Here is a 16,680-nt window from a genome sequence, read left to right as displayed (position 1 = left end):
GAGAAGTTACAAGGCCTGTTGCGACTCAGAACTCCCCATGTGTGCCTAGGATGGTGCCCGTCATCCCCAGTTTACAGGTGAAGAACTGAGGGAGGGTGGTTAAGTAATCTGCCCAAGATCATGTGGCAAGGCTGGGACACAAAGCCCGGCTTCCTGCCTTCTCTAAGATAATTATACTACCTCCTGGTGTCTTGATTTAGGCTTCTCTAGAAGCAGACACAAGTATTCCAGCAAAACCAGAGGTGAACCCCCAAACGGAGGTAAGGATGAGAGCAAGTGAGACCGGAAAGGAAAAAAGCCAAGGAGGTGGAACTGGAGCTTAACCCTCTTGGGGAGCCCTGGGGGACACCGTAGAACACTCAGGGCGGTTGCTGGGTGACGTTAAACCTCAGCACTTCTGACCCGTGGGCAGCGCCAGCAGCCAGAGCGAGCCCTGGGCAAGGAGAGGAAGTTAGGCAGAAACGCTCTGGCCAGACAAAGACTGAGGGACACAGGCACACCAGCCCTGTCTGCCACACCTGGAGCTGTGACATGTCACTGGTCATTTTCCAGAACTCCACTGAAACCCAGGAAAAGATAATAATGACCTAATCAAGGGACTGGATTCTTTCTGGCTCCACTGAAAATGGTTTAAGCACCATGCAAGTACGTTATTTATAGTTCCTGCGGTTGTAGAGCTTTTATAGGGTAAAGAACATATTATTGAGACCAGTCGTTTGCGTAGTAATTATAAAGAGTTATTAGAAGCGTTCAGCAACAGATCTGAAAATGTTCCCCTCTACTCTTGCGCATCTTGGTAAACTCATCCACAGTATCCGTCAGTGCACTACAGGCACCTCCTGGCCTTCTGTGTCTCTTAGGAAGTTAGTGAAAGCAAACATGCATTGGCTTTAGTTGTTGTTTATCTTTTTTAAATTGCTATTTAATAATCTTTGTTTAAAAGCTTGCTCTATCTGCCAAATGCATGCTTTGTTCTGGTTGGACATACAGGGCTACAAAGCAGCCGTATTTGTCCAGGGTAGCATTTGAGCTACGGTAAAAGTACCTTTTTCAATATATTTTTATGAGTGTATGACAGAGCCTTCCTTTCAGGCCTTCTCACTGGAGTGCAATTGACTCAAAATGGGACGCTCCAAATGACGTGGGAGGAAATTTGGAGGAAATACCTCACAATACTCAGGTCTCAATCCACCATACCAACTAGTATCTTTATAATAAGCAAAGAAAATCCAAAATTCTAGATAATCCGCTACTTGCGTGTTAAGGAAAAGCAGAGATCTGCATGCTTTATTTTTAACGAAAGGAATATCTTTCCCTATATACACTGACAACAAAATTAAAAACTCCTGCATTAAAGCAGTCATTAACAATCATCCCACCACAAGCCAATAAAAAAATATCAATCGTTAAATGTCTCTGCTGGAAACAGTTCCCAACAGCTGTAGAGACAGTCAAACTCACTGTGTATGAAGCAGATTTAATGGGTCAAGGGGCTTTTGGTAGAATTACTTTTGAATCCCAAGTGCATTCACGAGGCTTGTAGGTGATCAATCTTTCCGTAAAACTGTTCTGTTTATCATCTTTCAGCAACTAGCACCCATGTACTAGAGATATGAAGACAAGTGAGAAACTTAGCAATTACATGAGTCTTGCTCACGATGTGTCTCAGAATACAGTATCATTTTGAAGATCAAGACCCAGGAGCAATAAATTGCTGAACAATTTATAAGTGCAAATCTAAATAAAATATGCCTAGTCTTTCTGCTGAAATAAATGTTTTCCTTCTTTTTCAAACTCCAAGCCAAATCCCACCGTCTTTTATTTCCCTGGAAACCTCTTTTTAAAACTTCTCAATAGTGCCTTGTGGCCTTAATAGCATATTCTGCATTCTACCTTATATTTTACTTAGATGTTCCTTGAGATGAGAGACTGGGTCTTATAAAATATCCTTGGCATTATCTTCCATAGTGACTTACACATAACGCCTTTAAGGGAAGCTGATGTGATACATTTTTTACACACTTGGACAAGACTTTTATAAATATAATCCATGCTAAAATGTGTACATCATTTGCAAATGAATTATCTAAATTTTACAATTATAAATCTATTTCCTTATTATTTTGAAAAGAAGGAAATAAAATTCAACTATTATCCCACCATCCAGGGACAACCACTGTCAACATCTTATTGTTTTATAAATATAATATATAAATATAGCTTGCTTGTATTGTTCAACCTTATCAAAATAAGGAATGTTGGATAATACAAATTAACTCCAAATAAACACTGTACAAATGGTGCCATAATAATAATAATAATGGTGTGTGTATATTTACCATGTACCAGACATGTGCTTTTTATACATAATTGACTATATGCTTTACATATGGTAGAACAGATTTAATGCTCACAATAATTCTATGGTGTAAATTCAGTTATTATCAGTACCATTTACAGATGGGAAAACCAAGAGATATTCAGTTAGACAATGGGGGGCAATGAAGCCAAGATTCAAAGCTACACAGCTTTCTTCCAGAGTCTATACTCTAAGTGCAAACTCTATCAGTTCTCTCCACATGATACATTGAATTACAAACTTAACTTTCAGTAATAAAGTAAAAGTGTGGGTAATAAAGCAAATGGATTATTGTCAACTAACTGGGCAGTTAAAAAGTTACTATATTATTAAAGATGGTAAGTAAAAATACACCTTTTTAGTATTATGGGAGTATAAGTATTACTATCAAAATATAATGCAGAAAGTTTATTTTTTACCTTATTAATAACTTGATGATAATCACTTACCTGTACTTAGTGTCATGACTTAAATTTTCATTCAAAAGTTCTCTTTCATAAGTTGTCACAAAGCTTGGAAAATTACATTGGTACTAGATATATAAAAAGAAGATTGTACTGTTACTAATAAATACTGTTTCCTATTGTATTTGGAATTTGAGTTTTCCAAATAACAAATATTTAATTGGCAAAATGCAACTTTGAGGATTTTGCTGTAGTACTGAAAATTTGCATATGAAAATTTGAAAGAAAGTAATCTAAGATTCAAGATACTGTACAAACCATTTTATTGTGAAGAGCAGTAGTTCATTTATTCTTTGGAAATAAATCAGAAATGATATTTTAAGCAAGATGAAAATAAAGCAATCTATTCAAAATTTAGCAATTTAAGCTTAAATGCACACAGAGTTACATATTATATTTCTGGAGCTGAACTTAGTTCAGGGACATAAAAATGTTAAACAAAGCTAAAATAATTTGCTGAGCCTAGAAAACAATAATTGCTGATTGTTTTTAGTAAGCTATAAAAGAGAGTTGTTTTATATGATTTAAAATAACAAATATTCCAATAGCTTGAATGGGAAGGGAATTTGTGCACTTTCAGAAACTAATCAAAGAAAACATCACGAAGTACTGCTCTCAAAAGAGTTCCTTGGCATTTCAAACAGAATTTAAACAGGGTTCTCTTCTCATTGAGTAATTCCAAGTCTTGCCACAAGCCAATGGGAAAATATTAAAAGTCACAAAGAACGAAACTCTATAAATGCTAGGTTTTATTCTGTAATTAAATAAAATGTGAGGCCAAGTATGTTTCAAAACTTTTTTCAGTTGAAGTTCAATTTGTAACAACACTGACCCCTAGTGGTTGTACAATTTATATTATACTGCTTCCAAGAAAATTAATTCAACTCAAGTCTGTAATTCTAACTGTATCTAGTGAAATGTTGAACTAAACCAATGACATTTGATGACATCTCCAAAAGCTAACATTTTTCTTTACTATGAATAGAAGTGGCTAAATGCCCTGAATAAGTAAAGAGGGTTAGGACTGAAGTTTTCTGGTTTTTGCAATTTATCCTAATAGCTCATCAGAGGGTAACATTCATTGAACACTTCAATATTCCAGACCCTGTTGTAAGCACTTTGTATACATTTGTTTCATTTATTACTTAAAATAACCATATAAAATATGTAGTACTGCTATCCCATATTATAAATAAGGAAAGAGGCTTAATAACTTGTGCGAAATTGTTTGAGAGTAAGAGAACAGGGATAATCTGATCCCAGAGGCCGCACTCTTATCTGCTTTCTTATCTTTTCCCATGGGAATAAATTTATTCTTTTCTCTAGCTATTTTTTTTGTATTATGAGTCCTATTGCTTTTCTCTTTACTTACTAAGAGTCATATTTATGTGTTGAATCACAAGTCTAAGTATAGGATATATTCACTGAGAACTGTGTGATGAATCCCATGTAACTATCACCTAGCATAAAAAATGATCGATTTCTAGCCCAAATTCTTCAAATATACCTCTAACATATCTCCCTCCATTCCTCAGATGTTGATGGAGCATCATTTTATCAAAAAATTACTTTAGGTTTCCCCTAAGAGATAAAAATGCTTTTATTTTTGAAGCATAAGCACAGCATCACTATGACATCTAAAAAATGAACATTAATCCATTGAGTATTTAAATATAATTCAAATTTCCCAGCTATCTCCTAAAGTTATAATTTTATTTTTGTTTTTTCTTTAGAGTTTGTTTGTTTGATTTGGGTTAGTTTTGTCTTCTCACTTGATATAAAATTTCCTATGGCCTGAGTATTAGCTTCTTTTTCTCTCATATTTTTTCTAATTGGGTATAAATTTTCCTGAAGCAAGTTCCCTAATGGCTGTAAACTTTTGATTGCTTTCAGCATTATTTTTCATTTAAAGTGAAAGTTTGCCACTAGGTGGCAGTGCATTACTTAGGGTTTCATTCCAGTTTATAAACAGACACAAAGATGAATTTGTTGGTGCTGGTTACTCCAGTGTTCAATTCTATTATGCTTTTTCCTCATGGAAATGACAGTAGAGTTGAGCTTACTCAATTTCTTAACAGTTCTGGAAATAAAATTAACCTATCTTTATGCTGATACCTCTTTCTCCCTCTCTCTCCATAGAGGTGCATGATTCTTTCTCAAAAGCCAATGTTGTATCTATTTATGTAATTTAAATGAAAAGGTAGTATAAAGTATATATGTGGCATGCTCCCCATAAGCAGTAAATTATACCCACACACATATACACTTAATATGCATATACAGTGATACTAAAATGTAAGTTGGGGCACCTATGTTTAGATTACTTCAGACTTTCAGTAAACCAAATGTTAAATAAAATAAAATATAAAATGAATAATTTGACCAAGTACTAGAGATTTGTGAAATATTTCTTAATTGACCTTTTAGGGACAAATAGAGAAAAGGTCACAGAATGTCAAAGGTCATAGGCTGAATGCATTTGTTGTCAAGGTTTTCAGAATATAAAATTGCTATTAAGAATAATAAAAAGAAAAATCTGACTTTTTCAAGTGAGATGATTCCACTATCTACTTTACAGAGTGTTCTGAGGATAAACTAAACAATTTTGTGTGAAAATATTTTGTAAAGTAAAAAAAAAAAAAAAGTTTACACATACATGTGCTCATATACACACACACATCTCGTTTTGTTTTTTGTTTTTGTTTTTCATTTGGCCACTTCTAATCCACTTTAATTACAATTTATTTACAATTAAAATAACTACACATCTCTTTTTTTTTTAAAGAGCCAATGAGAATTTTACAGATTCAAATAGATATCCTTAGATGTAAGATACTGTAAAAAAATTTTCTTTCCCAAGGCAAGATCCTTAAAGAGCAGCACCCATTCAAATTTAGCAACAGTTTTCCAAATCTTCCCCTTAGATCTTTAAGCCATTTGCTGCTTCCATGTGCCAGAGAACATTCTCAGTTGGGAGGAATTAAGACACCAGTTAAAGGGTTAGGACATCAATTGAATGTTTTCCCGCCAGGACTTCATTGCCAGCAACCCCCCTCAATTCTCTTTGGGCATGAGTTTAATAATGCAGGGGGTTGAAAAATATTTCTCCATCTTGTAAAAAATGGAGACCCTGGATTGTGTATGGATATATGCATATACACAGCTCTTAGCATTCACCAACCTGAACTAGTAGCAAATCAAAAGCACTTAAGACAGTAACCTGTATATCCAGTAAGACAGCAACCTGTGTGCATTGCCTTGACGTACTCTTTCAACACATACTTTGCATTTTAACAGTAATTACAATCATGAATCTCTTTGAAAAATTGTTATGTGTAACAAATAGCCAATTTATTATATTATTCCAAGTGTTAGACTAAATCAGTGTGACTTTTCTCGTCAAATTAGAATATTCTCAATGACCTAGGAAGATGTAACAGAACTACACTGGTCAGCCAAACGAAGTCTTAGTATTTTATTCTGATCTGTAGCATCCCAATGCAAGTACTAGTTCTTTAAATGTGCTACTATCATAATATTTTAAAGTACATGAGCCTTAGAAAGAGAGATATCTTATCCATCCAACATCAAAATTAGTGCTTCACATGTCCTGGAGTGGGAGATGCACAGGAAATTGCCCGGTAGAGAGCACACAAAATCCATATAAAGCAAACAAAACAAAACACAAGTCCATTGACTCCATGTCAAGAACATAACGAAATGTTTTACATTGGTCCTCCTTTTCATCGGTTCTTTTTGAGGCAGAGAAGTCTCCTGAATGGCTGCTGGAATTTCGAATTACTGAAGATTATTATAACGGAATGGCCGGAGGGATAGGCTGCCATTATGTCCTTCAGCACAAAGTAGAACTGAGTTCCGTGGGGAGCTACGAATGTCATATTTGCCATGAAGGCAGCGAAATAAGAAATAAAGAAGAGAAAGAATGTTAGCACTGTTCTTAAGGCGTTTATGTGGACTTCCGTGCTGGCGCTTCTGGCAGCATGAGGTCCGTTTTGCATCCGATGAGTGTGCTTGTAGAGAGACACAAGCAGCATAAAAGTGCACATCACAAACACGCCTAGAGGAAATAGCAGTGACAAGTTGACAAGAAGCACGTCATTGATTTGCTTTATCTTGACTTTAGACGTCCTGAGTGTGGCATTCCCGGGGACACCAACCTCCAAGTTTTTAGGGTAGTCTACCTCGATACACAGAGCTGCCATGCTCAGCGAGGCCAGCAGGCTTCCCAGGAGCAGCCAAGGCATTAACTTTGCGAGCCTGAATTTCAGCCAAAGAAAACAGGGCTGGGTGAAGCCTATTAACTTGAAGCAGTAAAATACAGAAAGGCAGGTGGCAAACCAGAGACTGACAGAGCTAAAAAACATCCAGAGGAACATTATCTCTGCACCGTAAATTGTTTCCGCATAAAGGAGTGGAAAGAACACAGAGAAAAAACTTTGTACCATTAACACCATAAGTAGACCAAATCTAGACATCCCAATACATATTAAAGTGAGTTGCATTGGCGCTAGCTCTCTGCTTTTGATCAATTCTTTACAGCCGATGACGATCAGAAATCCATTTACTGTAATCCCTGTAATAAATTCTGCTGCCATGATGATAGCATGAGGAATAGCTGATAAGGAGGAGGCCATGTCTCCTACCACAAATCTTAGCTTTTCCTTGTGGGTGGTGTTACATACCTCCTCCAGGGGATCTTGCAGATGGGGACATATACTGAGAAAGCCAATCTCCTGCCAACTCCTGGATCTTAAGTAGAGTCTTACACTGGACATTTCCCCTGAGGTAGAACATCAGAGGGAGACTTTTTGAATCTAAGGCCCTTCAAGTGAACTGTGGGGATGAAATGCAAATCCAAAGATTTGAATGATGGTTAGGTCTTCTGATTACATCCTAGGAAAGATTGCCACATTGTTATGATTCAGTTCTCACTCTTAGTCAGTTTTGCTAAAAATATGATTATAAATGTTTTACTTAGTTTACTATTATTTTTTTCCTTTTATTTTTTTTTTTCCCTAATGGCAAAGGCTATATCCTTGGGACAGACAACTATTTCCTGTTATTGCCACAAGTATCCAAACTCAGTACACTTTTTTCCTGATAATAATTCCAAGAGCCTGGCTGGGCGTGGCTCAGCAGTTAAGCATTGACCTAGGATCCAGGAGATCACAGTTCGATTCCCAGTCAGGGCACATACTCGGATTGCGGGCTCGATTCCCAGTCGGGGGCATGCAGGAGGCAGCTGATCAATGAGGACTCTCTCATCATTGATGTTTCTATCTCTCTCTTTCCCTCTCCCTTCCTCACTCTGAAATCAATAAATACATATTTAAAATAATAATAATTCCAAGATACTTTAATAAAATTTCTCCTTTCCCTCTTTCAAGCCTCACCAAAGATAATTTCTTCTCCAAACTTGAAAATCATTTTCTAGGAACTAAGTTTGTATAAGAATCTTTCATTCCCCTAAGAGATCTTCTATAATTTTAAAGCCCTTTTGATATAATTCTGATCTGAGAATCAGCAAACCAGTGATGAAAGTAGTGCATAATTAATCCCCATGCTGACACTATCTAATGCTCATGCTGAAGAGCATCATATCAAAAGGTAGATGGTACAGAAACTTCTAACCACCAGCAGAGGGCACAATTACCTATGTGTTACAATGAGCTTACCCTACTTCAAAGAAATGTCCACATAACCTTGATGAACTTTAGTCACATCATAGGTAAAATGTAAATAAATCATTACTGCTTCATAAATAAGATATGGTGCTCAATGTGCTTAGCTCAGTGGCAAGGTCACACTAAGCATGCAACAAATGTTAACTATTAATATTATTAAATGTCTGTCTTAATACTGTGTTTACCCCAGCAAGAAAATAATGACTCTATTTAGAAATATTTTCAACAGTTTAAATACTTTCAATAAGAAATAAGATTGGAAGAGTATTGAAAATAGAAAAAAGCAAAGAATTTGACTTGCCACCCACTGTTCATGGTTCTTAAAGCCTCCCAGAGTCATCCATAGAGTGTATATTCACTAGCCCATAAAAAACAATGTCAGTGCTCCCTATGTGACATTTCCCTGCCAGACTTATCACCCTTCCGCTCATCTTCTACACATCACAGCTAACCAACATGCAGCAAGATTTATCCCATCTCTAGCTCTTCTAAAATGCTTGTTTTGAGATCTGCATATCAGTTTTGTCTTTGGTTTCTGGGCTTACAATCTTCCTTATCTATAAAACATGACTTTGCCCAGTGAGTGGACCTTTCCCTCAAGGCCTCCAGGAAGCTATTCCCATTCTAGGTAAAGGTAAAGAAGTTTCATCTCAAACTCCATTCCAAACTCAAGCTTCATTCCAAACTCTATAGACCAGTGTCATGATCCTGAGGTGAGGGAAAAGAAAATGGGATTTGGACAGTTTACAGCTTAGTGTTCCAAACTACCTCTCTGAGACTAGGTTATATATAAATTGAATGATGGCATTTAAAAGGATTTGAAAACTGAGTTTTCAAATACTGAAGACCACTACAGATCCTGGTTCTTAGTTAAAATAAAACTTCATTTAATCACAGTGTTTCATTTTTCAAAATATTCTATTTTAATTAATATTATGTTAGATTGTGTTTCCCTGAATGAGCTTGTTAAATTAAAGATGCTTAAACAAATGATGGACAATAACTTAGCATATACATAGCCAGCCAGTATATATATAAGATTTTTAATTGATGTGTGTGAGATAGAGAGATCAATTTGTTGTTTCACTTATTTACGCATTCATTGGTTGCTTCTTGTGTGTGCCCTGACTGGGGATCGAACCCAAAACATTAAAGCATTTCGGGATGATGCTTTAACTAAATGAGCTACCCACCCAGGGCCTCCAGACAGTGTATATTTACATGACACATTGTTAATTGTGTAATGTTAGACCAAAAATCTTGGAACGTATGCTGACCATTAGGGTAATATTTTTATTATGAGAAATGTTCACCACTTTTGCCTATACTTTTGTAAAGAATATATGAATATGTCCAAAATATGTATATCCTATTCCAGTATAGCAATATGGATTTTTTAATATTTCAAATATCTTTACCATGATACCCAGTATTTGAGGAGATCACAGCCATATTGAATTCTTAATTCCCCATTATTCCTTTTCTATAGTCCATTCTCTCAATTTTCTATGATAAGCTATGGCATTAAAAGATGGACCAATATATAAAACTCTTAATAGCCAAAAAATTAACAAATTAATTGTAATCAAGGTTAATTTCTCTAAAGATGGTGGTGGACTGAGTGGAAGCTACACTGACACTCTCCCGGGGCCAAACTGGAATTACAACTAAAATGTAGAAAAACCATCCTGAATAATCAACTGCAACTGAGAACAAGCTGAAGAGCACCCTCATAACCAAGGAGGAAAAGTGGAGACCACATAGAGACTGGTAGGAAGTGTGTAGGTACAAGAGGGCTGGCTGGGCTCCACAGGCAGCAGCTGAGGATCAGATCAGCAAATTAGAAGTCAGGGTAGAAAAAAATCACTCATTCAGAGATCCAAAAAGAAAAAACAATTGAAAAACAGGAGGAGAGTCTAAGGGAGCTGTGGGACAACATGAAATGTAACAATATTCGCCTCATAGGAGTAACAGAGGAGGTAGAAAGTAAGCAAGAGTTAGAGAACCTGTTTGAAGAAATAATGGCAGAAAACTTCCCTAACCTAGTGAAGTCACACAAGTTCAGGAGGCACAGAGTGTTCCAAGCAAGAAGAATCCAAAGAGGCCCATGCCCAGACACATCATAATTAAACTGCCAAGAATTCAATACAAAGAGAGAATATTAAAGGCAGCTAGAGGAAAGGAATCTGTTACCTACAAAGGAGCTCCCGTAAGGCTGTCAGCTGACTTCTCATCAAAAATTCTACAGGCCAGAAGGGAATGGCATGAAGTATTCAAGGTAATGCAAAACAAGGATCTGAAACCAAGATTACTCTATCCAGCAAGCCTATCAGTCAAAATAGATGGTGAAATAATGAGCTTCCCAGACAAAAAAGGCTAAAGGAGTTTATCACCACCAAACCAGCATTGCAGGAAATGTTAAAGGAACTGCTGTAATTAGAAGTAGAAATAGAAGCATTGCAAGAAATGTTAAAGGGACTGCTGTAATAAGAAGAAGAAATAGAGAGAGAAACATAAGCATAAAGAATCAAAATGGCAATAAATAAGAACCTATCATTAATAAACTTAAGGACTTTAAGGGAGAGAGCAACAGCAATACAGTCATAGTCATGGTCTTTAACACCCCACTGACTTCACTGGATAGATCTTCCAGACAAAAAGTCAACTAATTGATATTTATAGGACATTTCACCCCAAAGCTGCAGAATATACATTCCTCTCAAGTGCACATGGGTCATTCTCAAAGATAGACCACATGTTAGGACACAAAACCAGTCTCTACAAGTTCAAGAAGATTGAAATCAGATCAAGCATCTCAGATCACCATGGCATGAAATTAGAAATCAACTACAGTAAAAACACTCAAAAACCTTCAAACATATGGAGATTAAATAGCATGTTATTAAACAATGAATGGGGTATCAATAAGATCAAGAAAGAAATCAAAAACTTCCTGGAAACAAATGAAAATGAACACACAACAAAAATCTATGGGGCACAGTGAAAGCAGTCCTAAGAGGGAAGTTCAAGCACTGCAGGCCTACCTCAAAGAGCAAGAAAAAAATTTAGTAAACTATGTAACCCTACAACTTAAAGAATTAGAAAGCTCTCCTGTGAAGCCGTCTGGACCACAGCTTTTGTTTGCTGAAAGTTTTTTTATTACTGCTTCGATTTCAGCAGTTATTAGCCTATGCAGATTTTCTGATTCTTCCTGATTCAGTTTTATATGATCTCAGTCATATGTGAAATTTAATAAACAAAATAGAATGAGGAACAAAATAGATCCAGAGACATAGAAGCATGGAACAGACTGAGGGATCTCAGAGGGAAGGCGGGGGTGGAGGAGTGGGTAGGGAGAGATTAATCAAAGAATTTATATGCATAACCCATGGACACAGACAATAGTGTGGTGAAGTCCTGGTGGGGGGGTGGATGTGGCGTGGAGGGGATCAATGGAGGGGAGAAAACAGGGATATCTGTAATACTTTCAACAATAAAGATAAATTTTAAAAAAGGTTAATTTCTCTGACAATACATTTTATAAAAAGCAATTCTTTTTAAAAATTGAGTATTTATAACAGCTACCTCAGAATACACACATGCTATGATATATAAAACCTTAAGAAAATATGAAATCACACAAAACATTTTATAAAGTTATTTTGAATCTCATTTCTTAGATTAAAAATTAATTTGTAAACTGGAATCTATCCCCACTGTCTCCAAATGCTTTAAAAAATTTTGCTGAGTTTCAAACAATCTTGCACTTGTTACATTCATGCAGCTGCAGTTGGCAGCAAGGTCTGTGGATTATATAATTCTCTGTGAGATTTGAATTTATCCAGAACTGATTTCATTCTGAAATCCCTCATTCCAGCTCTCATTTGCCTCCCTAAACACACCAGTTCATTGAAGAGAAAGCTTGAATTTTCCAAGAACTATTCTAAAGATGTAATTGACGTTCAGCTACAATTTAGCTGGTTTGTATTTGCATTTGTGATTTTCCTGTCATATGCGGACTGTTTTGCATTTGTCCTATTGAATCTCATTTTGGAAAGAGAATTTTAGTGAAGAGCTCTTTCTTAGATCTGGGAAAAGCTAATGGAGAGTGATACGGTCTTGAAGTTAATAATTCATTGGCTTGTTTAGAGGTCTGGGAAAGGCGCTGGCCAAATAGAGAGATGATTTTCAAATTAAGCAATCTCTGAAAGCTTTATTTAAAAAAGAAACCACAATATCTACCAAGAGACATTGGATATTTATAATCCATTAAGCAAATTTCAATTTAGACAACTTCCAATCAATATATATTCTTCTAAATGCTCACATGAACCTTAAAAACAGGCATTCCTCCAGTGGAGTTTTTGTTTCGCTTTTCCTTTGAGTAACATAGTAAGAGTCGCCTGATTCTAAGATGAAGTTCATAAATTGCTCCAAAAATTAGGATGAACTTTAAATACTGATATGACCAGGTGTTTCCCCATGCACAGAGATCAGCTTATTTAGTTCCCATTGGTTTTAACTGTACAAATGTCTGAATTTTTAAGACAAGCACATTGAATTGCTACTACTTTCCTGTGCTTTGGTGCTTTATGAATTACTAAGATGACTGAAGCTTGTTTTCATTTTTTCAGTTGAAAATATTTTTGTTTGCTATTTTCCACTACTCTTGCTTAGGTATTGAAGCTTTGCAGAGAGAATCAGCTCTAAAGACTGAATCCATTATTGGGCCAAATTAATCCATTGGATTGGTTTATTTCTATGAAAAACACTCAAAATGTTTTTGGCCTTCTGTAAAGAACTGACTCAAAATTTCACTTACAATCTCTCTTGTTGTCATTATATGGTCATTGGAGGTATAAGGAGGAGTCTGTGTAGCTTTAAAAGATACCTTTTCACACATCGGCAGCATTTGGGCCACTCTCTCGTTGCTCAGACCAGACTCCAATCACTGAAGAAACAATGTTTTAAAGTCTGTGCAATATGTCTTCATGTCTTTTTATGTTCAGTGTAGTTCTTTTTTTATGTTGCGTTGATTTTGGTATTTGAATAGGTTGTCTGTGTGAATTTTAAGCTTGAAGACAATTTTTTTTATTTAGTCTCTGGGTTTCCTCGCCAAGTTTCTAGAATAGTAAGAGGTGTGTGACAGAGAATCAAATAGAGGGAGTGTCAGGCTCATAACCCTAGAGGTCAAATCTGTTTCCACATGTTTTATGTTGCATTCATGGGTTGTTTTCTGAAGGGAAAAAAAGTAGACACCAAATTCAAATAATAGAAATTAAGGGAATTTGCTAACCATCTTCAGGTTTGACAATAATATATCACTTAATTTGCCATAATATATGCAAATATATATTTTATTTTAAAATACATTTTAAGCATTGTTCTACATACTTACTATTATTTAATACTTAATGAAAAACTATGGAATTATCTCATTTGATGAACACCATGAACTTCAAACACTGAAGCTTCAGCATAGTGTAAGTAAGGATTTGGCCCTGGCTGGTTTAGCTCAGTGGTTAGAGCATCGGCCTGCAGACTGAAGAGTCACAGGTTAGATTCCAGTCAAGGGCACGTACCTCGGTTACAGGCTCAATTCCTGGCCCTGGTAGGGGAGTGTGCAGGAGGCAACCGATCAATTCGTCTCTCTCACATCGATGTTTCTCTCTCTCTCTGTCTCTCCCCCTTTCTTCCATTCTATCTAAAAAAAATCAATGGGAAAAATATCCTCAAGTGAGGATTAACAACAACAACAAAAATAAAGGATTTGAGCCCGGCTGGGCGTGGCTCAGTGGCTGAGCGTCGACCTAGGATCCAGGCGATCGGGGTTCGATTCCTGGTCGGGGCACGTGCCCGGGTTGTGGGCTGCAGCCGATCAATGACTCTCTCATCATTGATGTTTCTATCTCTCTCTCTCCCTTTCCTCTCCTCTCTCTGGAATCAATAAAGATATATTAAAAAAAAAATAAAGGATTTGAGTACAGACTCACCCTGTCCAGAGCCCACTTTGTTGACCAAAACACAACGGTATGTTCAGATTGTAATACTTTGCTTCACCAATATTGTTAGAGAGCACATGTAAAATCAGCTGGAGAATCCTTCCTTCCCTGTAGACATTAATAAAAAATTAATTATAATCCATTTGCTTAGGAGCACGTCAGTGAAGCGATGAAGCCATGGAGACCCTGTATTATTAGCATATCTGTCTGCATCGGTTGCCATGGAACCAAAGCAGCAAATAAAACCTAAAAGTAAGTATTCAGTAACTATTGTTATTGACTTTTCTATTTCCAATGAACTGGTACAACTCAGTTCATTGGAAGTTATAGAATTCATAAAAACCCTATTAGTAGGAGAAAGGAATCAGATTCCACTTCAATCATCCCAGTTTTATAGAGAAAGATATTTTGGAATCCTAAAGATGAAGCAACTTATTCAAGGTTTAAATGAGTAAAAACTGGTAGAACTTGTGTAGGTCATTTCACTTTTCTAGCGTTACATTTTTTCATAGGCAAAACATATATATAGGGGGGAAATATGAATATTTATCATTTTGATTTTGTCAACATTTCAGACACATATTCGGTCAAAACCTTGAAGCAGTTGAGCTGCCTTTGTATGAGTTATACCCCAGCATTTCATGATCCATTAATTAATATATTGAGTTAATGTCCTGCTTATGAGCCAACTCTTCTCAACTCCCCCCCATACCAGCTGATATCATAATGTTTATTATAATTCTACTTTAAAGACATTTGTCTGTCCACATTTTAATTTGTATTTCTAACAATCAGTGAATGAGGGGTGGAAAGAGCTCAATTTCTCAAAGAGACTTTAATTAAGGACTTCATTATCTCTTTACCACATCACTAAATTTCAACTTTCATTATTCTCTGGGACAGTTTAAACAAACAGGAAATTAAACATGCAATATTTTTGCAAGTTGCATAAAGATGCAAAATGTAAATTAGTTGCTATTAACTGCCTAAATATGACAGACATGTATCTAAGATAATAGAAGGAAGAAAAACTTGGGAGAAGAATATTTTAGTTCTTTTATTGCAACTGAGTAAAATATTAAACAGTTTAACAGATGCAGACAAAAGAAGAAGGGATTAGTCCAAAAGTCAGAGAAAAGCATTTAGAATGGCGTAGCAACAAACGTAAAACATATATTCTATTACACTTCCATACTGAAATGGACTGTGGCCACCTTCAGATGCCTGGCATTCCTTAGAACATGCATATACAGCAGAAAATAAGGCAATAGCATAGATGTACTCCCCCAACTGAGACTTTATAAAGTAATTTATAGGCTAATAACTAAATGGGATATAATTAGATGATACATTCTTTACCAAAATACTGAGTGCGAAAAGCTCATTTTACTTTTTAAAATGTCCTAGTATTTGTAGAAAAGTTCTCTCTATTGTCGAGATAGAAAACTATAGCCTTGAGAGGTTAGATAGCTTACCTAAATTTAACCAGACAATCCATGACAAAAGTAGAAATAAGTCTTGAGATCCATACACACAAATTGGTATTTTAGGTACACTAAGTCACAGTTTCTCCATAGTTGATCTATTTAATACGATGAAATATAAAACGAATACATCTCCAAATCATGGTTCAGAACACACATAATACAAAAAATAACAGGAAAGACGGCTATCATTTATCCCATTTCAAAGACCAAATAGTTTCAATAAATTTGAATAAACATGCAATGTTTAGATATTTTGAGCATTTTGTCCCTTCTTCAGTGTGTTTATATCCATCTTTTCAACATCTACTTCATATATGAGGTGCCCATATTCCAATGTAAGACCCTTTATATTTCTGGCAGTGCTCTGGGTTCAAAAATGAAAAGAGAGCAATTTGATGAAGAATGATATATTTGTACTATTTTCTTGATCTGCAAAGATAAATTCTTAAAAGGAAAGATCTGTAGCAGCTAGAGACCAATCAGCAAGCATTAAAATTCCAACGCCATCATTTATCTTCTTTAGCTATAGAATCATAGTTCGGGCTGCCCATAATTCAAGATCAATTTCTGTCCTTTGGGTTTTATTTTCCACATCCTTTGTTTTTGAGAGGTTTCAAAAGCTTATTCAAATGATTTTTTTTTTTTTTTGGACTGAGGTCTAGC

General features: G+C 35.9%; 2 protein-coding genes across 3 annotated transcripts; both read right to left on the bottom strand.

Moving 5' to 3' along the window:
* Positions 1–750: 750 nt before the first annotated feature.
* C10H7orf78 (chromosome 10 C7orf78 homolog) lies at positions 751–2,368 on the bottom strand. Its single transcript, XM_087820873.1, is given in 3 exon segments — positions 751–855; positions 1,462–1,630; positions 2,340–2,368. Coding segments are annotated over 3 exon segments (303 nt in total).
* Positions 2,369–6,566: 4,198 nt separating this feature from the next.
* LOC107541696 (taste receptor type 2 member 2-like) lies at positions 6,567–10,794 on the bottom strand. 2 transcript variants are annotated; one of them, XM_087821417.1, is made up of 2 exons: positions 10,779–10,794; positions 6,567–7,459 (listed from the first exon to the last, which is right to left on the bottom strand). In XM_087821417.1, exons 1-2 carry the CDS (start codon positions 10,792–10,794, stop codon positions 6,567–6,569), a joined length of 909 nt encoding a protein of 302 aa, XP_087677543.1. The 2 variants fall into 2 exon arrangements, with proteins under 2 accessions (XP_087677543.1, XP_016074318.2); XM_016218832.2 differs by lacking the exon at positions 10,779–10,794 and having other exon boundaries at positions 6,567–7,478.
* Between the last annotated feature and the right edge of the window lie 5,886 nt (positions 10,795–16,680).

The sequence above is a fragment of the Miniopterus natalensis genome, chromosome 10 (assembly GCF_054644295.1).
Source record: "Miniopterus natalensis isolate mMinNat1 chromosome 10, mMinNat1.hap1, whole genome shotgun sequence".
NCBI classification, from domain to species: domain Eukaryota; kingdom Metazoa; phylum Chordata; class Mammalia; order Chiroptera; family Miniopteridae; genus Miniopterus; species Miniopterus natalensis.
The sequence above is the reverse complement of the archived record's forward strand: the minus strand, read 5'-3'. Positions and strand labels throughout refer to the sequence as shown.